This window comes from Heterocephalus glaber, unplaced genomic scaffold (assembly GCF_053883595.1).
Source record: "Heterocephalus glaber isolate CG9 unplaced genomic scaffold, H.glaber_assembly_v1.0 deba00001586, whole genome shotgun sequence".
Taxonomy (NCBI): Eukaryota; Metazoa; Chordata; class Mammalia; order Rodentia; family Bathyergidae; genus Heterocephalus; species Heterocephalus glaber.
In genome coordinates this window covers 20,463,179-20,488,436 of record NW_028258364.1, presented here as the reverse complement: position 1 = coordinate 20,488,436, position 25,258 = coordinate 20,463,179, and the positions used below count along the sequence as shown (strand labels likewise).

The following is a 25,258-nucleotide window of genomic DNA, read 5'->3' as shown; positions in this document are numbered from 1 at the left end:
TTACTACTATAGGAAAAAGTCCAAAGTTCTCACAAGATATAGAGCTCTCCTTATTTGTCACGTATTGGCCATGGGCAAGTCAAGTGATTTGAGTTCCTTTTCGTCATCGTCGTCCAAAAAATGAGGCAATTCGCGATTACTTCACACAAGTAAGATTTCATGTAGGTGAGAGTGCCTTTGTAACCTTGCCACTATGAGTTACCAAAGCCACGAGCCGTTGCGTCTGTGCTGGCTGCCTAGCAATAGTATAGTAACGATTTCAATATTTATTGTGGAAAAGAGCAGCCTCCGCGACAGCGCTGGGAGAGAGTAGAGTGGCGCTGGGCATGTCTCCGTTGCCAGGGAAACCGTCCAGGCGTCCCTAGAGCAGAAGCATGATGTGCGCGGCCTCTGCGCTGGCCCCGCCTTTAGCGTGGGCAATAGGTGGAGCGCCGGCCAATCGGAAGGGGTTCTGAGGGCGGGGCGCGCGGAGCGGGGAAGGCGGTGCCGCGAGCCTCCCGCACTTCCGGGTCGCGGTGTTTGCAGGGAACGGTCTGCGAATAGCGTCGCTTCCGTTGCCGGCTGTTTGCAGTTGGGGAAACCGAGGCAGCTCCAGCTCCCCCTAGTTCTTCCGCTCCTGTGAGGTGGCCGCTGTTTCTTTTTTCTCACCCTGCGCTGTTTCCGTGCGGCTGCGCCGAGAGTGCGCGGGTTTGCGCGAGCCCCACGGCGTCCTGCGGGAGCGCGGCGGGCGCCCGGCCGGCGGGGCTTTGTGAGCGCCGCTCCCTCCGCCCGGCAGCGCGCGGGCTGGGGTCGGCGGCCCCAAAGGCCCCGGCGCGGCGACTCCGAGGGCTGGGGAGCTGCGGCCCGCGAGGCCGAGGCCGGCGTCCCTCCGCTGGTTAGCTCCGCGTCTTTTGTCCGGGGGAGCGCGGACTAGAAGAATTCGTTTTAGATACCGCTCAGCTCGTCGGTGAAACGCAGACTCTGCCCTGACCTGCGGCGATTTCCAGTTTGCACACCCTCAGGCCCAAGTCCGGAGAGGACGGGTCTGTGGGAATATTTAAGGATGCCCAGAGATGAGCATTTTTGTTAAAGTGTCTCCCCCTCAAGTGTACCCCCCTTTCATTTACAAGCCGAAGTTTATTATAACATCCACTGCTATTAAACTTGTAGGTTTTTGTTTGGATTTTTAAAAAACTTACTAGTATTTCCGCACTTCATTTAATTGAATAGAAAATGAAGAATTAGGGAGTGATTTACTCTATTTTCAACTTGGTTGCTTCAGTTTGTAAGCAGTGTGTAGTGTTTTTGTTTGCTGGCCTCAGCTGGTAACGGGACAGTTGAAACAAATTATCCACGAGGGTTAAGAGCTTATTTCTTATCAAAACGGTTCAGATGTTTAGTATATTTTAATTGTTGCTTAGTTGGGATGTTCAGTCTTAGTTCTCAGATTGAGAAATCACAACAGGAAGCTTTGAAATGTTGTACAGTTGGTTCAAAATGCAGATCATCATACTATCATTCTTTTAAGCCATTAAATAGCTTGACAGGAGTTCTCATTTTTACAGTTTTTAAAAAGTGCTACATTGACATTTAATCCATCATTTAATTAATCATCGTGTGTATATTACACCTGTCATTGTTTTCTTAGACGCCTAATGAAACTAACCCAAAACACAGTGGGTTAATAGACACTAAAAATAATTTGAGATTTGGTGAGTTGGATAAATTGTAATTTTTTTTTCAGTTTTAAATTCAACTTAAGGTCATTAAGCTTGTATTATATATTTCCTTCCCCAGGAAAAAAAATGATTCTTTCTTTGTGGGAGTTCTTCTATGGGCACTTTTTTCGATTTTGGATGAAATGGCTTTTACGACAGATGACTGGCAAGTGTGAATTACAACGAATTTTTGATACCTATATAGGTGCACAAAGGACACACAGGATAGGTAATGTTACTTTATTTTATTTTATTTTATTTTGAGACAGGTCTCACTATGTAGTTCAGGCTGGCCTCGAACTCCTGGCAATCCTCCTGCCTCAGCCTCCCAAGTGCAAGAAAACTGATAAAAATTTAACTTTGAATAGAAATAGTGACAATGTACTGTGTATTCTGGTCAAGTCACACTGGGTTTTGTTAGCTTTGTAATTTCTCTTCGAATCCTTTCAGTTCTAAAATTTTATTACTTTATAGAAAAAGAAACCAATTCTAAGTTTGTATTTGTACAGAGATTTGATCTTATCTGGCTCCCTAAATTTGTCAGTTCCATTGATCCCAACCTGTTTTCTAGAGAAAACTTTCTATCCTTCTATAATCCCTTTTTACAAAAATGGGAAGAGTGAGGTGCTTCAGGCTAGATCCATTTTTATACTTGGCATTATTCATCAGTTTTTTAAATTCTCACTCCTATGTCTGAAAGGACAGTGATTAGGTGTTCAGTGGTCCCTAGGAAAGATTAGCCGACCACAGCCATGTATGGATTGTAAGTGCTTGAAATGTGGCCTGTTTGATTTGAGATGTGTCATAAGTATCAAGTATGCGCTAGATTTCAAAGACAGTAAACATTTCTTCATTGTTTATATTCATTATATGTGGAAGTGATTATTTTGGATCTGTTGAATTAAAATAATTTTACTTGTTTCCTTTCACTCTAATGTGGCTATAGAAAATTTTACAGTACTACTGTGATTCACATTTTCGCTTGCATTATATTTCTGTTGGCCAGCGCTGCTCTGTTATCTTCTGAAATATGGCAGTTTTTCAAGATTTTATTGAAAGTATTACACTAAATGAGAACACAAATGAGTGAGAAATGTGGTTTGAAGTCAGTTTTTAGCCAGGGCAGCAAGACTTGAGAACTGCTACTCATGAGCACTGTATTAAGTGGAAAAATCATGAATTAACCCGATCTCCTTTTGTGTAGATCAAGTGTGGTTCAAATGAGAATCACCCCCATGAAGTCAGGGGACGGGGTGCACCGAGACCACAGGGAAGAAGGGCAGAAAGTGCCTTAGGGCAGCTGGATGATTGAAGCTTTATTACTTTGTCAGTTTTCTCACCTCTGCTGACTGACTTCAACTACTGCCCAGTCTTTTTATTTGCTTTTAGAAGAACAAAGTCCCTCTTTGATAAGAAATCTGTGCAGGCAGTATTGGTTGGTTTTTCATAGTGTGGGGGAACATATATTAAAAGGCTTTGTTTTATTTTGTAACAAAATAAATATTTTTTGATTTTTCAAGTTGCAGAGATAAAGATTATTAGTAAATATGCCACCTTAAAAACAAACAAACAAACAAAAAGCCTAGGGCAAGCACTTCACCACTGAGCCACATTCCTAGCCCTTTAAAAAATACCTTTTATTTAGAGACTGCAACTCACTAAGTTGCTCGGGCTGGCCTTGAACTTGGAATCCTTTGCACTTGGAATCCTCCTGCCTTGGCTTTCTGAGTAGCTGGATTACAGTTGTGTGCCATTGAATTTTTTAATAGACCAGTAAAAATTTTCTTGTCATTCTTGAAACAAGCCAGAAATGGAGGAGCTGTTTTATTCTTTGTCAGATTAGAGGGTGGTTGGCCAGAAAAATGTTTGCCTCTTTGTTCTTGTAGGATTCAGCTTGTTAGCACCTCTAAACATTGACTCCTTAAGGCCAACAAAGTAAGAAAATGTAGTGGAGCGCATTCTCACTGTAGTGTTCAGATGGGTTTCTGGGACCTGACTTAGTTGTAGACAGTTTAGGGATCTACATAGAAACAAAAGATCGTGGAGAAATAAGGTTGGTGTCCCCTTCTGCCTTGCTATGTTGTGTTTGGTTGAGGTTTTCTGAGAGGTCCCTACTTCTCTATACTGTAAGAATAAAACCTTAAAATGTTTGTTATGTTATTCATGTAGAAATGATATCTTTTCAAACTGTGAAAGTAATTTGTTAGTGGTTTGATATTTTTGTTATTTGTTCATGGAGTAAATCACAAATAGCGTTTAGTGGTAAATTTTTTTTTTTTAATTTCAGAAAATTCTTTGACATACTCCAAAAATAAGGTAAGATCATACTAAGGTAATAATTCTAGAAAACTTGAGCATATTTTTTCTTTAAAATAATGCTTAAGTTTTAGAATTATTTCTAGTATCCTGCTAGTGTCTTTGCTATAAAGAACATTAAATGAATTCTCTCTCCTTAGAAGTAATAATTGTTTTCGAAATGTTTTCTCTGTCCATGTGTATGTTTTTCATGCATAGTGAAGCTCCTTGAATAATTCGTCCTGTTCTGAGGTTTTACCCATTTATTTTTTGTCTTAAGAGCTGATAGTGAGCTGGGGATTTAGCTCAGTGGTTCTGGCGCCTGCCACAAGCAAGTGTGAGGTCCCGAGTTTGATCCCCGGTACCAAAAAAAAAAAAAGAGTTGATAGCTTTGGAGAAAGCAAGGTCTTAGGGAGAAAGTATTCTCTAAGACTGTCTGTAGGACTGGTTATGTGAGAGAAGAGGAAGCAACTTTGGATAAAGAAAACCCTGCATCCTGTACTTTTCGGGATAGCCTTAAAAAGTCCTACCTCATGTTATGTAGTTGTTAGCTTTTGCTGTGTAACAAACTATTACAAAAATCTCAGGAGCAAAAACCAATATGTTATTTCTTGCTCATGTTCTCTGGGTCAGCTGGAGAGGCTCTTTAAGCTGGTGCCAAGTTCAGAACTATTAATTTGTCTTTATTATATTACCCAGGTGGGGGATATAGTGGGTACCCAAGGAATGATCTCATAGGAGATTGCTAGAGGCCCATACATACAGCCATATTTTAAGTCTCTTGTGTCATATCCATTAGCATCGTCTTGGTTAAAATAAGTGGCCAAGCCCATTTCCAGAGATAGAGAAATACATATTATGCCCCACAATAAGGCCATGATGGAGGTAGGTGGCTATATAATTGACATACAGGGCAGTGAAAAACTGGGACCAGAAATTGAGTCTACCACATGCTGTTTGTTTCCTGTATTAGTTCACAATTTTTTCTATATATGTGGATTATTTGATGTGACAAAGAGAGTGTGGGTGGTCTCGATCATTGTTTGAAATCCATTAGTAGACCACAATTAGCATTAAACAACAACAAAAGCAGTAGAATAGAAAATATTTAGAAATTATTGGTTATTGAGATTAAATATTGCTTTATGAAATTCTTAATTATGTGTATGTGTGCATCTGTATATTTTTGATGTCTATATGTTTGTATTTGATAATAATGCAAAGAGCTAATTGAGGTAACAAATTTGACTTGCTACTATTGTATGATATTATGAGTTACTAATTTATGCAAGAGTAAACATTAAAATTCTTAGGATTTTTCATTAAAAATATAAATTGCTAATAGTGTTTTGTAGGTTGTACTACAAAGAGAATGATCAACAAGTGGGTAATGACTGAATTAAATCACAGATACTTTTTCTGAAGTTTTAAATCTCAGGCAAACTTGTCAATACATATAGGAAACTATCAATTTAAACACAGCTTTTGTGTATCTTAGATCTCATTTGTATATTCCATTTACTTTTTAGGGAAAATCTCATTCTGATCTTGTGACATTTCTGTTGCCCAAGCCTACATTTTATTGAGTTTAATCATTAATTTTAATCACTTGTTTGACTTTGTGCAAGTTACTCGTTTTCTCACCATGAAAGGTATTAATACCCACATGATTGTTTTAGAATTAAAGACATTGATATGAAAGCAGTCTAAAAGAATACCTAATATTAATAATATTACTGGTAGTGCAGTTAAGCTGATATATACTATAAGAATTTTAGAAGTTTAAAGCATTTATAAAAACCTATTAGATGATTAGGCATTATGGATGATTGCTTGTGAATAAAAGTTGATTTTACTCGAAAAGGCTGATTCCCTGAATAAGTGATCACAAAATGGACTTGGTCAGTTGTGAACTGTTCTACAGTGGAAATTCTTTCTTGGTTGCTAAAAATTAAGTCTCATGTACTTGTTTTTGGATTAGGGACTGCCTATCAATTGTATATCAAGGTCTACTAAAAAAATAAACCACCAAATAGCTGGAAAATGTCTAAATAACTCATGGGTCAAAAAAGAATTCACAGGGTAATACAAAAAGAAAATTGAGCTGACTGATGATGAAAACATAACATATCAAATTTCGTGTATTTCACCATGCCAGTTTTTAAAGGCCTGAAATCAGTGACTTCATCAGTATGTGAAACTGTGAAAAGAAATTAGCCCAAAGTAAGTAAAAGAAGGGATATAGTAAAAATAAAGTAAAAAAAAAATTGATGAAATATAAATGGGCAAAATTTACAGATTGTCAACAATCCCAACAGTTGATTCTTTAAAACGATTAGTAATGTTAATAACCCTTTAGCGGCACTGATTAAATAAGAAAAACTTCAGATTGCCGATGTCAAGAATGATAGAAGGAGCATCATAATAGCAAAGAGTCATTAAAAGTATGGACAACTTTATGTCAATAAATTCTAAAGCTTAGGGCCGGGGATTTAGCTCAGTGGTTCCAGCGCCTGCCTTGCAAGCGCAAGGTCCCAAGTTCGATCTCTGGTACCAAAAAATAAACAAATAAATAAATAAATTCTAAAGCTTAAATGAAATAGGCAAGATCCTTGAAAAACACAATTTATCAGACTAACGCAAAAATTAAAAATCTAGCTGTATACCTAATAAAAATCCATAACAAATTTTTTGCTGAAATCTCTAATCTTAGCTTCACTGGTTAATTCTTATCAAACAAGGAAAGGAAGGAAAAATAATACCTTCTTACAAGGAAGGAAAAATAATACCACTATTACATAAACTCCTAGGAAATGACAGTGGAAAGAAACAAAACACATTTTACACAACCAGTATAACCTTGATACTGAAGCCAGACAAGGACAGTATAATGCATGAAACTTAGAATTCATTATCTATCATGTGTATAGGTGCAGAAGTCCTTAGTGCAACATTAACAAACAGGTTGATTGTAGAAATACACAAAAGGAGTAATACAAAAAGGGATTTTCAAAATCAATGAATATAATTTGTCACAGTATGAGTAAATCAGAAAAAATATAATTTCAGTACGTACTGAAAAATTATTTTGATAGACTTCAGTATCCATTTATGATTTTAAAACTCTTTAGTTTTTATAGGCAGCCCTTGACTACCTATGGAAGGGGCTTCCTATGAAAAACCTACAGCTAATGTGATAGAAAACACCGAGATATGAAATGTTGCCTACATTTAATTGCGAACACAACAAGTGTGTTAGCTCTCTCCTTTTATTCAACATTGTCATAGAGATACTGGATAGTGAAATAAACAAGAAAAAGAAGTCTAAGTCATAATAATTAGAATGAAGTAGAACTTTATTAATGATATAGTTTGAGAATATAGAAAATCTTAGAGAATCTACATAAACTACTAGCATTGTTATAAATATGTTTAATAGTGTCACAGGACACAATACTTCTGTATGATAGCAACAGACTTTTAGACAATTATAGTAAAAGGACAATACCACTTTCACTAGCATCTAGAAATATAAATAGGGAGATACTCAATGAAAGAGACATAAGATTTCTTCACAAACTGTTGGAGAACCTTTCTAAGAAAAAGTAAAATGGAAAGATACATTCATCCATTGGAAGACTCAGTATTATTAAGATGTTAATTCCCAAATTGAATTTTTAAGAAAAAATGAAATGGAAAGATACACTGTTTTTGTAAATTGGAAGACTTAAGTATTATTAAGATGTTAATTCTCAGATTGACCCATGGATTCAATGTAGTTCTAATAAAAATCCCAGCAGACTAAAAGAAACTGACAAGCTCGTTGTCAAGCTTATGCAGAAATGGAACAAACCTAGAATAGTGCAAATAATCTGAAAGAATTAAACTTACACTGCCAGGCTTAAAAACTTTCTTGGGAAATAAAATGAACAAATGAAATGGCAGAAATAAACCACACAGAAGAGGGTTGTATAATTTTTAATGAAGGTGTTAATTCAATGAAGAAAAATTTTCAATAAATTGTACTGGAATAACCATCCATATGGATGGAAGAAAATAACTCTGAATCTCTATTGGTGCTTTTCTTTTACTAAAACAATATGATTTTAGCCGCAGGCAAAATTTGAAATACGTTTGGTTTCCTTTTTTATTTTAATATTTGCTTTGTAGAATTGATTAAATCCCTCAGAAATATACCTCTTTTCAGCTATCAGATTTTTCTCATTCAGGTTTCTTTCGTGTCAATAGATTTTACAGAAAGCAACACAAGTAGTTGAGAGTGAAGTGGACAAATGTGTAGAAGATATAATGAAGGAAAAGAATATTAACCCTGAGAAAGATACCAGGTGTGTTGGTTTCACATTATTATTATTATTTTTGGATTATGTGTTCACAGCTTGTGAGGTGTAGAGATCACATGGTTTCAAAACTTTAGAGCTGAAGAGTTTGTAGACATAATCTAATTCAACTCTCTCACTTCACTGAATGAGCTATTGAGGTCTGGAAAAGTAAATGAAAGCCGCCGGACTAAAACCTGTGTCTTTTGGTTTCCAATCCAGTCCAGTTGTCGTTGTACCATCTGGCTTCTTTGGGGTAGTTTTCCAGTACTTTTCCAAGGTTAAATAACTGGGTACTGTGTCCTTCTTGCCCTTCAAGATTCAGTTTTTATGTCATCCTCTAGCAAAGTCTTCCCTGGGTCCTTTAGTCTGAGGAGCATCACTCTGTCCTCGCCTAGAGCTCTCTGTCTGGCTTTCACCCACTGCACTCCAGCCACCCATGCGCTCTTGTTGATGCGAGGAGGTCAGTGGGGTGCTGGGTTGGTGCACTGCGACATCTTGCATGCCAGGCCAGTACCTTACATGTGGGCCTCTGCTTTTTAAGCACACGAGCTCCACTATCAGAGATATATTGAAGAAGGGTGGAGGGTAGATTTGGGGATGTGTGAGGCTAGTAGAGGAATAAACACAAAACAGGAAAATGAGTCATTTGGGCAAGAAATGACAAAGGCATAAGTATAGCAGGGGAGTTAGTAATGTGAGGATTACTTTGAGGGACATTTTAAAGGTAGGATAAGGGTTTGGGGACCATTTGATGTGTGCATTTGTGCGTGTGTGTGTGTGTGTGTGTGTGTGTGTGTGTGTGTATGTGGTACTTGCAGTCAGACCCAGCACCTGGTGCACACTAGGCAAGCACTACCCCTGAGCAACATCCCCAACCTTTAATGTGTGTATTGTTGGTGAAGAGAGGTGGATCAGAGCTTGGTGTGTTCTAGTTTGGGGAACTAATGTTTAGTGATGTCATTAATAAATTTAGAAACTCAATTCCCTGTTTCTTCAGGGAAGATATGCTGCATTAGGAAAATGCAGATAACCTGTCATGGAGCTATTTGTTATGCTTGAAAAATGAGGTCTGTTGTGGTATCTGGAAATAGAGATTTGGGGATGTATGGGATTCCCCACGGGAAATATGAGAAGGGAAGGTTCAGATCCTCATGACTGCAGAGTTTGTTGTTGCTATCATAGCTTGCCCCCTTTCTAGGTCCCGTTTTATCATATCTTACATAATACTTTGTACATGTTGGGTGTTTAAGAAGACTTTTGATTCTTACTGTATTAAACTGAAAGCCAGGAAATGCTTTTTAAATAGACACATGAATGACAGGTTATGGAGGGCATTACTTTATTGTGATAAAAAAGTATGATCTTAAAAAATAATCGTATCATTTTCAGTTTTAAAATCTGCATGAAGACATGCTTACTACAGATAACTGGTTATAAACAACTCTATTTGGATGTAGAAAACGTGAGGAAAAGGCCATATGATTCTGATAACAAACAACATGAAAAGCTACTCTTAAAGGTAAATTTTTATTTTCTGCTTTTGGAATTATTGAACACTGGAAAAATTAATCAGGCTCGAGCTAAGTAAGGTCTATGTGCAAATTCTAGAGGCTTATTTAGCTATCTAGTTGCTTTGCCTCTTAGAGAATTTTATTATGTCATGTTTCATTGATATGGAAAGATTTTTGTCAACAATATTTATAATTTCATAAACATCATTAAAATGTATTCAAATAAATTTTATTGTAATGCCATTAATTCTGAAATAAATTATAAATTTATAAAAAAAGATCTTTTCAACCAAAAACCTGGATCCATAAAGCTCAGATTTTCACAGTACTTTTTATATAAATTGCTCTTATAAATTTGGCATTATTTTTAGCTACTCTCAAGTTGTGGTCATGTATATCCCTTTACAGATTATTATGTAAGTCTTTTGAGATTTATGGAATGTTAATAGACAAATAATGCAACAATAGATTCAAAAATTAAGAGAGTGAAAAGAAAACTACTTACAACTTTCCTATTTCTTATTACTGAAGTGTAAATATATAAGATAAATGAAGTGCCAAAATTAAAGTGTGTTAGACCTAGTGTAAGCTTTACACATGATCCGGCTTTAGGGGTAGAGGTTCTAAGGCCCAGAGAGATGAAGTGGTTCGCTTTAGTACTAGGTGGTAGGGCCTAGAAAAGAGCAGTTTCTTGCCCATTCTATATGGCTGTTCTAATTGTATTTTTAAATGGTTAAAGAAAATTGCACATATTATACTTGGACATAGGAGTCATTAGGACCAAAAGTCCTATGGAAGGAAACATTGACGATACCTAGGAGACACTAGTTTAAAAACAAAGCTTTTTTTTTTTTCAAGAAAAGTATAACATATACACTTCACCTAATTGTAAAATTAAAGTACAACTTAGTTTTGTAAAATGAGGACAGTGAAAGTAGGTATCTCAAAGGGCTGTTTGTGTGGATTGTCCTTTTATATTTGAAGTGTTTAAAATAGGGTGTGACACTCACTGAGGGTTAACTGCTATTTCTATCCTCAGTTATTTTTTTCATTTCAGACCCTTTCTGTATACAATACCTTTCCATTTGAAAGAGGTAAGATACAAGTGCTAACATTCTAGTCCAGGGCAGTTTATCTTGATGATTCTTTATGAAATTCAGTCCTGGTGGCAGAGAGCCAGTTCTTGGCAGTGATTTACCCGGCATGTGTAACTCAGCCATCTTCCTGGCTAAAAAGCTATGGAATCCATGTTGCTTTAAGTACAGACCTAGGACCACCTTCACTAGACTTAACCAGAGTTAACTGTATTCAGATTCCAGGGTTCTACCTTATCCTTATGAAATCAGAATCTCCGGGGATGCAAGCCAGAAATTGCTTCTGCATACTAAATTTTGAGTTCTATTGATTCTACACTGTAGCTCTCGGGACACACACATTGGCATACACATACTTGCGGAATTCATGAGGAGATGTTAATGTGAACTAATTGCATGTGTTGTTAATAAATGTAAGAACAAGATGAAACCCAGTCCAATGACTAGATTTGGCTTCAGGAAGGTCTTCACATTTTATTTTAGGTAATAGGATGCTTTCATTAGGAGTCCTTTAATCAACAGTGCCGGAAATGGTAGTGAAATGGGGGAAATGGAAGTGGTTTCTATTTTGTGAATTTTCACAAACTTTTTGTTAAATCAACTTCTATAAGTCTGGGGGTTTTTTGGTAGTGGGGATTGAACTCAGGACCTTGCGGTTGCAAGGCAGGTGCGGTGCCACTGAGCTAATCCTCAGCCCTGCAAGTCTGTTTTGATTGACGACTTGTGATACAAAATTTTGAAGCGACTAAATTTTCTTTATTTTGCTTTGATTAGTTTGTTGGTATTTAGTATCTGATAGCTGTTATTAAATTCTCTGTCTCTAAAAGATACTTATTATTTAAAACCAAATCATTTTTTTTAAAAACTGAAAATTTATAAAGTAACTATAATGTAGGTTAGGATATTATGAATTTCATGATCCCTTCCCTCAGACCTATTTTTATTCACCAGATTAGGGATTAATCACCCACTATTATAATATAGCCCGTTGAAATACAGGGCCAATTTCCCTAATACTGTGTTTTTCTCAGGCAGGCAATTAATCAGTTCTGGTATGCATATATTAATTAGTAGATACAAAAATCTCATTGTTTCGGGTTTCTTTGTATTATTTGCTATCTTCTCAAATTCTCTTCTTTATAACAGTCACTTTAGTTGAATATACTACATTTTTTAGGGGAATTGAAAAGTTTTCTAAAAGTCTTTGTTGAACTATGATTTGTTTACAAAAGTTGTTTAATCAAAAGCATGCAATCACTAGTTATGTAAACCATGAGAAGGGAAATATCTTGGTAAATTCAGAACATCACTCATTATTTGTAACATGGAAGCATGTTTTCACAGCTTTGGAATCTACTAATGCCCACAGTAAAGCTAACAGCTAGAATCTCCAAGCAGTGGGCTGACATTGGTTTCCAGGGTGATGATCCCAAAACAGACTTCAGAGGCATGGGCATACTTGGATTAATCAATCTTGTGTAAGTGAAAATAAGCTTTCTTTTCTTTAATGAAATTACATGTAACTTCCAATCTAGTTACATTCTAATAAGAATCGATCTAGTTGTTTCATACTATCTCTGAATTTTAATGAGTGCTAGAGGATATGCTGATGTGCAGCAACACAAGACAATGCATGTGTATGGAAGGGGAGGTTCTTTACTTACTGGTTCTTTCCACTTCCTTTCTTTTCCGGATCCTTGTCTGATACTTCTTTCAGCATTGTGTACATTCTTTTCTTACTAAAAATATCCTCTTGCTTCTTCTCTTTGGGCTCTGATTCCATTAGGGGAAAAATAACTAGATGAGATGATAAAAAGTCACTTCACATGTGTTCTTCACTACTTGTGACAACTGATAAAAATCCTTGACCTTTCAGAGCCAACGCGGACTTACTCTTTCTTTTTTCCTTATTATGGTTGTGTACATGAATGCAATCCCAAAACATGCAACTCAAGTCCTAATTGATAGCCAAAACTATTCTAGAAAGTAATCTGGAAGAATTTCCTCCTATTAGGGATTGCAGATTCTAGTATTTGGATCTGTCCATGAATTATGATTTAAAGACTATAAATGTCTAAAATGAGAGGCCAATTGATTCTGACTATGAAAAAATTAATTCTGAAATTTGAGCTAAATTAAGTGAATTTTGAGAAAAAAATATTTGGGTCAATATCAATAAGGCTATTTTGGAGAAGACTTTTAGAAGACCTTACAGTAGGATTTCAATATCTACAGTTTTTTTCAATTATAAAAATGTGTGATTTCTTGAAATACCTAAACTTTATAAGCATTTATATTCCCAATAACGAATTCTTAGAAAAAAGTGATCTTAATTCTTTAATTATAAAAAATGATATCTCAGCATCTGTCAGAACAAAATTTAGTGTAAAGTTTAAATAATTTAATAAGATTTGACTCTAAACTGAGGTAAGGGATTCTGGTGGACCTTTAAATGACTTTCAGATATTTTCACTCCACTTAGAGGTAGTATTAGCTGATTTGAAAAATGACCATATGTTAGTGGTTATTTGATTGCCAACAGTGTATTAAAATGACTTAAAACATAAAAGTAATTCCACTGTAATTAGGTTTATTGTCCTTTACACATTAGGAGCCAAATACGCAGTTGAGGAACAGGCAAACTAGTAAAACTATGTCATTTATTATTTTTGTATTTCTTGGCCTTTGTCATGTAATCTCAATATATTTTCTGGCTTTGAAGTATATGGATGGTTTGATAAATAAGGCTTCAGTTAAATACGTGGGGTGGATGGAGAAGAAAAAGGATGTGCAGAAAATGAATTCAAGGGAGACTGAAAAAATCTGACTAAATGAGGAAAATGAAAAAACAAAGCAAAAGAATGTGCAAGTAAAGGCCAGAAGTGTATGTAGGAAGGAAGAGTGGTGGAGAGGAAAAGTAGGAGAAGGAAAAAAGATGAAAGGAAATGTCAGTGCAGATGATAAATTCAGCGAGGAAATTGAAAGTTGCTTAAAGATTATTTTAAGAATACTTTCACTTTTTAAATGCTGAGTACTGAATTATATTAAGAGTATTGTATACAAAAATGAAGTATAAACAGTCCAGGGAGCAAACAGAATTGGAGCTTTAGGAAAGCTTTGCCCTAAGCAGGACTTTTACTGTTTGGGGTTTACAGATGTCTCTGAGGATCTGAAGAAAGCTTTGTATATTCTCTCTTCAGAAAATGTACCCACAGAAAGATCTGCACATACTTAAAGGAAATCGAAAGGAGCACCTTCATTCTTAATTGACCCTTCACTCATGGGCATCACGGCCCCTTGCTTCATGGGTTGATTTTGAGCCACTGAAGAAAAATGGGAGCATGTGCTGTTAGTCCACAGAAGAAAAAAATAGAAGAGGAAGATTAGAAATTTTGATACTTTGTGAAAATGTTAGTGATTATGCCCTCTACAATTTAAATGAACCATGGGAATCAGTGTTTTAGTTTATTATTTATCTTCATGTCAGCATCCAGTCATTGTGGGGGGGAGTGTGCATTTGCATGCACCATTGATTATGAAGTGAGACAAAAGTTGAACAGGTTCGGTCCCATCTTTAACAATTCAAGGAGTTTGTGTTAACATAGGTCAGAAAAATGTGTGAACCTTCAAAGAGGTAGCTTGCTCTGTTTCTCCTGTACCTGATGCTTCTGTTTTACTGCCAATAGTTGAGTTGATCAAGTTTTTTTTTTTTTAATTTTTTGGTATAAATGGAACATTATTAACTCTTCTGATTGCACGGAGAATGCTGCTAATCAATATAGACTTAGGCTGTAGTAGAAATAATAAGCTTTGGTGAAAGGAAGAGTGTCCCAACAGGTACATTTTCGAGTGTTTTATAAAAATCAAGCAAGCACATTTTGTAAACATTTTTTTATGTAGAGAGGAAGTCTCTTTTTATGTGATTTTTAAACATATTTTATAATCTTGCCAAAGATCTATGCTTGTCCTGGATAGGCCTAATTCCTTAGGATTATTTTGAGTCACTAACATTTGTGAATCACGGAAGTGATTTGGGATGGAGATTGGGATGATTGTGGCAATACGAGGATTATCATTTCGATGATAGCAGTTGCCTGTGGATAGTGTTATTAAGTTTGAACGACATATGCTCATTTCATTATTTTCCTTAAACATTTTTAGGTATTTCAGTGAAAATTACACCAGGGAAGCTCATCAGATTCTTTCCCGCTCAAATCATCCAAAATTAGGGTAAGCTGGGTAACATTAAATATGATTAGATGATTAAATGCATTTGAAAGCATTTCCGGGTACTTCTTAAAATGATATTATTTTAATAAGAACTTTATAAAGAATATTGCATGAGACATTATTTTTAAGGAAAAATGTGATCATAAACTTTTGTATATACAGTAAAACTTTGGTTCTGTTCATAATCCAAAGCACTTGTGTATTAAAGCAGCAAAAGAAAGACTTGTGATTATGTGCTATTCGTCATGACATATGACTCGTAAGACATCACTTGCTTATCAAGTTAAAATTTATTAGAAATGTTTGCTCATCTTGCAGAACATTTGTGGACCAAGTTACAAATCACAATCCAAGGTTTCACTGTATTTCAGGATATTTTTATCACAACATAAGGGATAGTTATAAAATGGAGATTGAGGGCCTCTATACATTTGTTTTTGAGACTAGATTTGAAAATAGGATTAAGAATACCTTGAAATTAGAAACAGGAAATGAGAAATAGCTTTGAAATTTGTAAAATAAAGGGCAAATTGAGGTCATATTATTAGCTTTATCATTATTTTGTTTTTATATTCTATCTAATCTTTAGGAAAACATAATAATGTTAGATCATAAAAGCAAATATCTTGCTAATGGAGAAGAAAATACCAGACTATCTATGTACTTTACAGATCAGTGAAATTTAGTGAATTTAGTTCTTCTTTGGTTTTAGAAATCACGTGAACAGGACTTTATTTTTATTTCTTAGATTCTATCCAGAAAAATCAATAGACTTTAGAAAACAATATTTTTTTTTTGGTACCAGGGATTGAACTTGGGTCCTTGCGCTTGTGAGGCAGGTGGTGGAACCACTGAGCTAAATCCCCAGCCCAGAAAACAATTTTTTTTAACTATTCTGTTTTATTTTTCTTACTATGTAGAAGTTGCTCTGAAAAATATTGTGTTAGAAATGAAACAGTTACCTTTTACTAATTCCTTACATAATTTAAATTTATTTTATGCACTGTCTGGCTAGCTGGTATAACTAGTAATATTTCTGACATAGGTATTCTTATGCAATAGTTGGAATCAATCTTACAGAGATGGCTTATAGCTTACTGAAGAGTGAAGCCTTGAAGTTTCATCTCTACAACTTTGTTTCTGGTGTGCCAACAATGGAACACTTTCACCAGTTTTACTGTGAGTATTAGAATGAGTCAATACTGGATCTAAGGAACTTTTTAAACCATTCGGAAGGTATAATACCTTTTTAAATTTAATATATCAAGTATAAAACTTATATTTACCATTTTATTATGTAGGATCTTTGAAAGCCAGGAAATAATAGAAGATGAATTCCTAGGAGTATATGGTACTTCACCTTTTATATTTGTTGATTAAAAAATTGTTTAGCAAGGCGGTTTTTCACATTTATGCAAGTTTAGAATTCATGTACTTCTGTAGATATCCAGTCAACTGCAAAATGAATTTTGCATCTTTAATTCTGGTTAATGAATAGGATAGACCATTTACAGATTACTTTTTGTTACTCTTGTGAGGTAAATTAATTAAAGGAGCTTTTGGCCCCTCTCATTTCAAGCGCAGGGTTCCCTGTGGTAGGTAGGGCTCTGGTATAACCACTCCTTATGCAGTCGTCATTATCACTGTGCATGAGCTTTCCCTCTCATGATGTTTGGATCCTAAAGGTTGAATTGAATAGACCCATCTCCTAAAGCTGAAGCTTAGAAGCAAAGCATTCAAATCTGTAGTGTGGCATCCATCTCCAGACACCACTCTGTTTCTCTGTTCCCCTTCATCTTAAAACCTTTAAAATAAGTGCTTTTCATTCCTCCACCTCCAGTTTTATTTCACTTCAATTTAGTTTCTCTCCTCACTTCACTGAAACTCATTTTCTCAGTATTTTTCGTGCCTCATACAATGCCCATGATTTTTCTTCATGTTACTTGATCTTTTAGCAGTAGTAGACATCAGTGACCACACTTCTCTTCTTGAAACATTGTCCTGGCTTTTCTGATGCTGCAGTTTCTGCCTTCTCTGGATTTACCACAGACACCCACGGCCTCACTAAGTGTGGAGCCCCATGGAGCACAGCCCTCAGCTCACTTTTCTCTGTAGCCCTCATTGTCTCCCTGAGTGATCTCATCCAGTCCCTAGCTTGAAATGCCAGTGTGTACTAAGGCCACAGTAGAGAGCTGTAGCCCACATCCTCTCTCCAGCCCCAGCACTGTGTGTTAAGACCTTTTTTCTTCATCTGAGAAAGGATCCTATGGGGATGGGGCCACAAGGTAGAAGTCAGTGTACAGTGTCTTCAGATGGAGGGACAGGTGGTTTTCCTGCCTTGCTGATTGATTGTACTGAAGTAGAGTGAAGATTCTTCACAGGCATGAGGTGCTTTCTTTTACCATCAAAGGTCATCTTTGTTTGGTTACGTACCCTCCTGGCCCCTCACGAATAACCTGGAGATTGGCTGCATGCCTTACCTGCTCCTAGATTGAAATAACAAAGCTAGGTCCAATAATCCTAACACATCTATCTATAAATATATACTGCAAGATGGATTTTTGTACTATAATCTGAAAAGAACCCTTGCCCTCAGTTTGCCTTGCCTCAGACTTAGCCAATCTCTTTTTAGGGAAGCTCAGACATTTTATTGATTTTCATCCAGATCTTCATCTTCCCACCCCCAGCTCACCAGTTCTTTTCTTTCAGTTCATTGCAGTGGAACCGAGGCCCTCTCCCCCAGCTTGTCTTGTTTGATTTCCTGTCCCAAATCTCTCATCCCTCTTTTACCATGGTCCCTGTACTCCTGATACTTTGCCGACTTGCAACTCATATTGTTTTTTCTAATGCAGTATATCCTGTTTGATGCTGCTCTTAAATATAAGACAAAATTTAAAATAATCCAAAAGCACCCTCAAATAAACAATTTCCTGTGTTTAAGTAAATACATGAGGGTGGTAGGTAGGAAAACAGTGCAAAATGTCCTTTGATCTTTATCCCTTAAAGACTGGTCAATTGAGGATCTTTGGGTACTACTGTTGTTTTCCAGTGCCCTCGATATAAGCATCTCAGTTGGGTTCTGTCTGGGAAGGGCATCAAAAGTCCTGTGCAAGATGGAAAAGTAAAGCCCTTTCAGTGGCCTTGTTTCTATCAGTTCAGATCCATGTGAGAGCTGTGGCTCATCCTACAAACAGTGAAGCTTACAGTTTTCAAATTTCTTGAGACATTTTAACGCACACATAGGAGCTCTCCTTTTAAGCAGAAGCTTCAAAAATTAATTTTCATGCCATTTATCAGTAGAAATTTCGTATCTTAAGGTTCTGCTTCTATTCTCAAAAAGAGCCTCTTCTGGGCTGGGGATTTAGCTCAGTGGTTTCACCGCCTCCTGCGCAAGCGCAAGGACCCGAGTTCAATTCCCGCCCCCCCCATATCAAAAAAAAAAAAAAGAGCCTCTTCTAACTAGAATTATAATTCGAAACTTGTGTTTTAAAAAATAGCTCCAAAGTCATTAGTTTTTTTTTTTTTTACAACCAAAAACTATTAATAGATTAGCTTTCATATGTATTTCCTTGTGATCAGTCTTCAGCTCTCCTTTTAATCCTCCTGCTTTTGTGGTGGCTGTGTTTTGTGTAAGGCCTAGGGACAGTAGCGGAACATAGCCTCTTAGTTCCATTGTCACCTTCTTGGCTAGGTGAATTGTGGGCAGGAATCCACAGTCACCCTGGGAAGCTGCTGCCTGCTGGTCCAGCAAGGGCTCCGGGTTGCAGGATGTCCGACTTCCGATACTGCTGTCTAGCATGTCTCCGTTACAGTATGTGAGAACCAAAGGACTTGTGATTTTGTGGTTTCAGAAAAAAATAACACCTCAAGTTTCTATAACCAAAAAGTTGTGCCTCAATAAGTTTATTGAGGGATAATTTTACCCACTGGAAGTATTTCAGTGAGTTTTAATAAACTTAGTAAGTTGGACAGCCACCATCATAATCCAGTGTTAGAACATTTCTGTTACCTGGTAAGACCCTTCGTGCTGGTTTACCATTAACACCTCCCCTTCCTTGTTTTAACCCCTATAGTCAAACCATGCAGAAATGTTAAGTTTAGAACTTTTGTATGGTAATTTATATTGTTTATTTCAAACATCTTATAGTCAAAAGAACAATCTATGTGCTCTATGGAAATAGCTCATTTCCATCACTTTCTACAGAGTTTAAGAGTCTGGGTACCCCTGCCAACTTCCTAGAATTTTGATACCATTTTTTCCTGTAGTTTCCTGATGTTTTATTAAACCAATGTAGCTATTAGAGGTTTGGTTCTTTGAGTCAATCTCGGACACGAACCACGTCACTCTGAAGCAAGAAGTTTCTAGGACTTGAGCAGTTTGTTTCAGCCTGTGAAGCCATTTGAATGGGCCACATTACTGACAGTAATAAAAAAGCAGTTTACAGAACATAAGAGAAAATAGCCAAATCTAACAGGCAGAAATAATAATAAAACAAATAACATATATCTTAAGCTTTGTATGACTTGATATTTCCTACTACTGAGAATATTAATCTCTAAATTCTTTTATCTACATCTCTGTCCAAGTATTAGAGGTAGAGATGAGAACACAGACTCAATTTGTATATTTATGTGTAATTTCTATCTTAGGTGCTATTGTCATTATGTATGTATGTATAAAATAAGTTTTAATGAAATGAAAATAGAACATAGTATTTAAAAATAATTACAAGATTGAAAAGCCTTTTAGAAGGAGCAATGAGGTTCTAATGGAAACAAGTCCAATTTATAATTGTATACGCCGCTTACAAACGAAGTGATTTGGCCACATCATTTGGCCTCTCCGCACCTGTTTCCTTTAGGGGTACAATGGGGAAAGTAGCATAGTCCTGGGGTCATGTAGTTAATGAGAGAAAATGAGCACATTGTACTCACCATAGATGTATTTAGAAACAATTTAAATACATTTGCTTGAACACAAAATAGGGTGGCTATAATATAAAATATGGGTGGTTTTAAATTTACATTTAAATTCACGTATATATATGTTTGGTTTCATGAGACATTTTCAGCATTTTGAGGATTCATTTGGCTAATGAATGAAGATACCGAAAAACAAAAATGTTAAGCCTATTTACAGTTCATGTATTCTTTTCAAAAAGAGACAGTACTAGGACCTGGGAGGTAGCTCAGTGGTGCTGCACCTGCCTGACAAGCACAAGGTCCTGAATTCGGGGGCCGGGGATTTAGCTCAGTGGTGCCGCCGCCTGCCTCGCAAGCACAAGGACCCAAGTTCGATCCCTGGTGCCAAAAAAAAACAACAAGGCCCTGAGTTCAATCCCTGGTACCACACACAAAAAAAGAGAGAGAGACAGTACTGGTAGTCCATTGAAAAATACAAATAACATTTAGATTTAGAAATTAGTATATGTGCTGCTGAAGCGAACACTTAGATTTAGAAATTAAATGGAAACAACTCTCTTGTTCTTTATCCTTGTCCAAAATTTTCTCATACTTTCACTTTTGTGCTCCAACCTTGCCTCTTCTCCAAGTCTCTTTGGAAAGTTCTGTGTCTCTAACATTTGAGGGGTTTGTTGATTTCTAAGAGAAGTAATGAATGTACACTAAATATTTTATTGAAATTACTGTTTATTTTGACCATACAAAATATTTCTTATAAGAGTCTGCAGATTTCTAATAGTTTTTAAATTATTTTTGATTACTGTGTCTTAATAATGGAATTTAAAGGATGGTTATATGCTTTATAAAAGTGTGATGGTTTTAATGTGATTTTAACATTAAGGACTGTTTGTTTTGCTTTTTCTTTAACTACAGGTTATCTTGTCTATGAATTTGACAAGTTTTGGTTTGAAGAGGAACCAGAAAGCATTATGTATTTCAACCTTTATAGAGAGAAGTTTCATGAAAAGATTAAAGGACTCTTAATGGATTGCAATGTAGCACTTACTTTAAAAATATAAATCATCCATAGTAGCTTCTATTTCTACCATATTTTGCACACACAACAGAATTTATATGTTGTAATAGAAATTATCTGATCAATTACACTCTTATATATAATTTCCTACAAAAATACTTTAGAAATTCTATTTAAGAAAGCTAGTGGACAATCAGTGTATGTTTACAATTGTTTATACACTGTCCTCCAAAGTTACCTTATCCTTATCCTTCAGAGATCCCTTCTGTAGAGTCATGTGAACTACAGTTTGGAACTTGGGATTTAGTCTGTTAGTGTAAAAGTATAAGTCAGGTATTTATATTAAATTGGTTGATTAAAATGTGTACAAATCAATTTTCATTTTTATGTATTGTAGCTATCAAGTTGGTATCTTTTTCAAAGCTCTTTAAAATTTTTTTTGTTTTTTAGTCTACAAGTGACAAGTTGTAGTTGCTTAGTCTTTTTATTTCTAGGGTAATTAACAGCAAGAGTAATTTTTTGTTTTTTGATGGGGTTTTTTGTTTTGTTTTGTTTTGCTTAATTGGCAGTGCTAGGGATTGAACCTGGGGCCTCCTGCATGCTAGACAAGCACTCTTCCACTGAACTACACCTCCAACCTAAGAGGAGTTCTTTATGACTTTCTTTGTTTGCATCTCAGTCACTTATCAAAGTCACTATATTAGTAACAAAAGCATAGAGCTATCAGGAAAAAGAGTAGTGAACTCCTTTTTGGTTTCTGGAGATTACTGGAACATAACAGATAATGAGAGAATGACAGTATTAGCTTTTTGTTTTTAAATAACACACTTTGTCAATGTTATTTTGAAGTTTAAAAGTATTTTCTCATTTTCAGAATTTACTTTTTTTCAGTTGTAGGAAAAAAACAGTCTTATTTAGTGCTTTGGTGTGAGGGCCTCTACTAATACAGTTTATTAAAAGAGACGTATTTGCTAAGAAAATCTTGATTGTGTTTGAAGGACAGTTTCTATTAAAGCTGTCTCTAAAACAAGAAAAAGAAGCATTTAAAAATCTCAGTTAAACATCATTACTTTATTTGACTGTTGACTCTTGCTTCTCTTTGTTTTGACTCCATGCTGTTTCTAGATAATGATATATGGACCTTCCGTTAACAGTCTGTGGGATAATAAAGCAGCTTGAGACTGATGACTGTGTGTTTTATATAGCTTTATTCTCCTAAAATCTCAGGAGGACAGCAAGTGCTGTCAAGGATTATATGGGATGAGCGTCTAATGGGACAATTCCTTTCGGTGTGTTTTATAAGTTTGCGCTCCTAGCAAAACTAAAAGAGCTTAAAGCTAGGTGTGGTGGTACATGCTTGTAATCCCAGCACTCAGGAAGCTGAGGCAGGAGGATTGCCACATGTTTAAGGCCAGCCTATGCTATATAGTGCAAGGACAGCCTGAACTACATAGTGGGAACCTGTCCCCAAAACAAAAAACTAAAAGAGCTGAAGGCCAGGAAAGTTCATCTCATTACTATGTTCCTCTTAAATCCTTCAAAACTCACTTGTTAAAGACATAATTTAGTTTGCAACATGATATTTTGCACATTTTTTAATGTGGTATATATCAAGTGTTTAAGGACTAACTTCTATGTGATATAGCAAGACTTAGTACTTTTCAAGTCATTTGCTCATATCCATTGACATACCTCTCCAAACCTGTCAAAAAGTAGTATGAAATAATCTGATTGGAAAATCTCAGATGCAGGGTTAAAACTATTTTTTTCTCAACAAGATAAAACTTTTTTAAAAACCTTGTTCATTTTATTATAATAGTGGAAATTTAACTTTGCAGTATTATAGGAGTTTAATAATTTCTTATAAGGAAACTTTTCAACCTTGGGAATATCTTCACTTAGTTTTTTAAAAATGATCTCATTTATTGTCCAGCTAGAGCTTTATGATGTGTAGCAAAATTCTAACAAGAAGCAGATGTTAATCTTTGATGTTCATTGTATTAAGATGTTAACTAGTCTATGGAAAGCAATTGTTAGTGCTTAATTTTTGTGCTAAAACTGCTCATCTTTGTATTTTGGTCTTTCAACAACTGAGATCTTGAGACTAAACCTTTGTCAGTATGTGTACTTAATTTAAAAAGTGTTTGAAGTATGGAAAAAGAACCTGTTAACTTAGTTGTTCCCTTTCTAGGGAAAAAGAAACATAGTATTTCAAGAAAATGTCCTTATAAAGTTGGTTCAATAATATGTTCTTTAATTTCACCTCTGTTGGAACACTACAGATAATGTTCTGTTTTTGCTTAAAATAATCATTAACCATTTCAGACAATTCTATAACAACTGATCAAAAAGCCACATCAAATTTGAAGATTTAATAGTCTGGAAAGGCATCCTGTCAGCACTTGCACATTAGAATGTAACACGAGCTTTCTGATTTATATGTATTAGTGACATACAAGAAAAGAACAGTATAATTGTTTCAGCCTTCCTACTTTCCCTTTCAACGTGTGTTAAAATTTTATGTAGTCTTAAAATCCACATTTAGAATCTTACCTGTTTCTATAATTAGTAAAATGCCAAGGTAGTGATAAAATATTATTTGGCATTGAAGTAGCAGGAAGAATATTAGTGTTAGCATCAAAAAAGATCAATGTGGAAATGCATTTTTGTATGTGTCAGGTTTAAGAGATTGTGCCAGTGACAACAGTCTAAAAAAGATAGTTGTAACAGTTACAGTTTAAATTCTGAAAGACAGTCTTTAAAGAAATAGGAAAAATTAGGATATGTATAAACCTAGACCAACCTCTTGTAAATAAACGTGATATAAACAAAAATCTGTCTTAAACTGGCGCTATTTACAGTTCAGAAAAGAATCTTTTTCTTTAAAATGCTCCTGATTTTTTTTTCTATTTTAAGAGGTACTTGGATTTGTATGTATTTTTCTATGTCAAAACATATGTACGCTTCACTCTTATTCCAGTGTTCATAATTGTTGATATGCTGTTTCTGTCCATTGAGAACATGCAGTAAAATAGCATTTGGTCTAAAATTTCCTCGAAGGGAAAGTATTACATGAGGATAAAAAGTGGATTTTCATTTTTAGACCAGAAAGTGTTACCGTAGTATCAAGGGACAGAAAAGAAGACATTTGGCTTGTGGGCAATAATGTTTATTATCCTACTTGAAATAATGATTGGGGACCAGCATCAAATATCTCAGGATAAATGGTCTATCCTGCTTTTCTACGAACATGTCTTAGGAGGCTTAATTTCCATTTTCATATATCATCTCACAAGCAATCTTTAAATGAAAATTAATGGATTAGTACCCTGAAAGAAATCATGACTTGTGTTTCTGTTTTGCCTGTCTTCAGCTTTTGATGAGAAAAATTTAAAATGTAGTTCAGGTAAGACCCAAGTACTACATTACTATAACAGAATGATTCTGTTTTTGTTCAAACATTGGAAAATATTTAAGCACTAGTATTCCCTGGAGGAAAAACTGCAAGTTGGCAACTTAAAGAAATTAACTTTTTGTCTACTTTGGATAATTAGTTGACTTCTTCAGTAAAAGCAATAGTGTGTAATGTGATGTCATTTTGTTTGTGATGTTAAGTGACCAAATAAAAAACATGTTAAAATTGTAAGCCTTTCTGCTAATGCTTTTGCTGTCTTCCTGTCCTTCCCATCCCATAAGTCATTTATACATATGAAAATGTTTTCTTATTTAATCTATCATTTTGTTTTAGATAAATCAGAATATACAGAAATTGTTCTTTTATTTTGGTGAATTTTTAACTCAAATGCTAATTATTTTAAGGTATAAATGAATGAGAATAAGTAGTAGGACTGAAAATTTGTTTACTTTTTAAAGAAGCCACTACCTCCATCGCATACTGCCCCATTCTTACATATGGTAGGGATAATTTGAACGGCACTGTACTATTTTTTTTCCTTAACTTTATAATGTAGCTTAGATCTATTTTCATATAAAAAGGGGCCAGGGATTTAGCTCAGTGGTTCCAGCATCTGCCTTGCAAGCACAAGGTCCCGAGTTCAATTTCCGGTACCAAATAAACAAAGAAAGAAAGGAAGGAAGGAAAGAAAGAAAGGCAAGCTCCTGGAGACAGTGTCTTAGCCTGAAAGGAATAAGT

The 25,258-nt window shown here is 35.6% G+C and overlaps 1 protein-coding gene across 4 annotated transcripts; it reads left to right on the top strand.

The window, feature by feature from the left end:
• The first annotated feature begins 468 nt into the window (after window positions 1-468).
• On the top strand, window positions 469-24,751 carry Elmod2 (ELMO domain containing 2). Of its 4 annotated transcripts, none has more exons than XM_004875404.3 (9): window positions 469-623; window positions 1,777-1,926; window positions 3,985-4,013; window positions 8,241-8,338; window positions 9,722-9,851; window positions 12,282-12,415; window positions 15,099-15,167; window positions 16,213-16,346; window positions 21,003-24,751. In XM_004875404.3, exons 2-9 carry the CDS (start codon window positions 1,785-1,787, stop codon window positions 21,146-21,148), a joined length of 882 nt encoding a protein of 293 aa, XP_004875461.1. In that variant the 5' UTR covers window positions 469-623; window positions 1,777-1,784; the 3' UTR covers window positions 21,149-24,751. The 4 variants fall into 4 exon arrangements, with proteins under 4 accessions (XP_004875461.1, XP_012924979.1, XP_004875462.1 ...); XM_013069525.3 differs by having other exon boundaries at window positions 494-618; XM_004875405.3 differs by lacking the exon at window positions 469-623 and adding an exon at window positions 822-1,145.
• The last annotated feature ends 507 nt before the right edge of the window (window positions 24,752-25,258 follow it).

What these genes read in the sequence shown, in the direction of transcription:
- Elmod2 (XM_004875404.3), top strand. Translation starts at nt 1,785, where the DNA reads ATGATTCTTTCTTTGTGGGAGTTCTTCTATGGGCACTTTTTTCGATTT. An exon ending in TGACATACTCCAAAAATAAG is followed by an intron (nt 4,014 to 8,240) that starts GTAAGATCATAC and finishes TCGTGTCAATAG; the next exon opens with ATTTTACAGAAAGCAACACA. An exon ending in ATGAAAAGCTACTCTTAAAG is followed by an intron (nt 9,852 to 12,281) that starts GTAAATTTTTAT and finishes ATGTTTTCACAG; the next exon opens with CTTTGGAATCTACTAATGCC.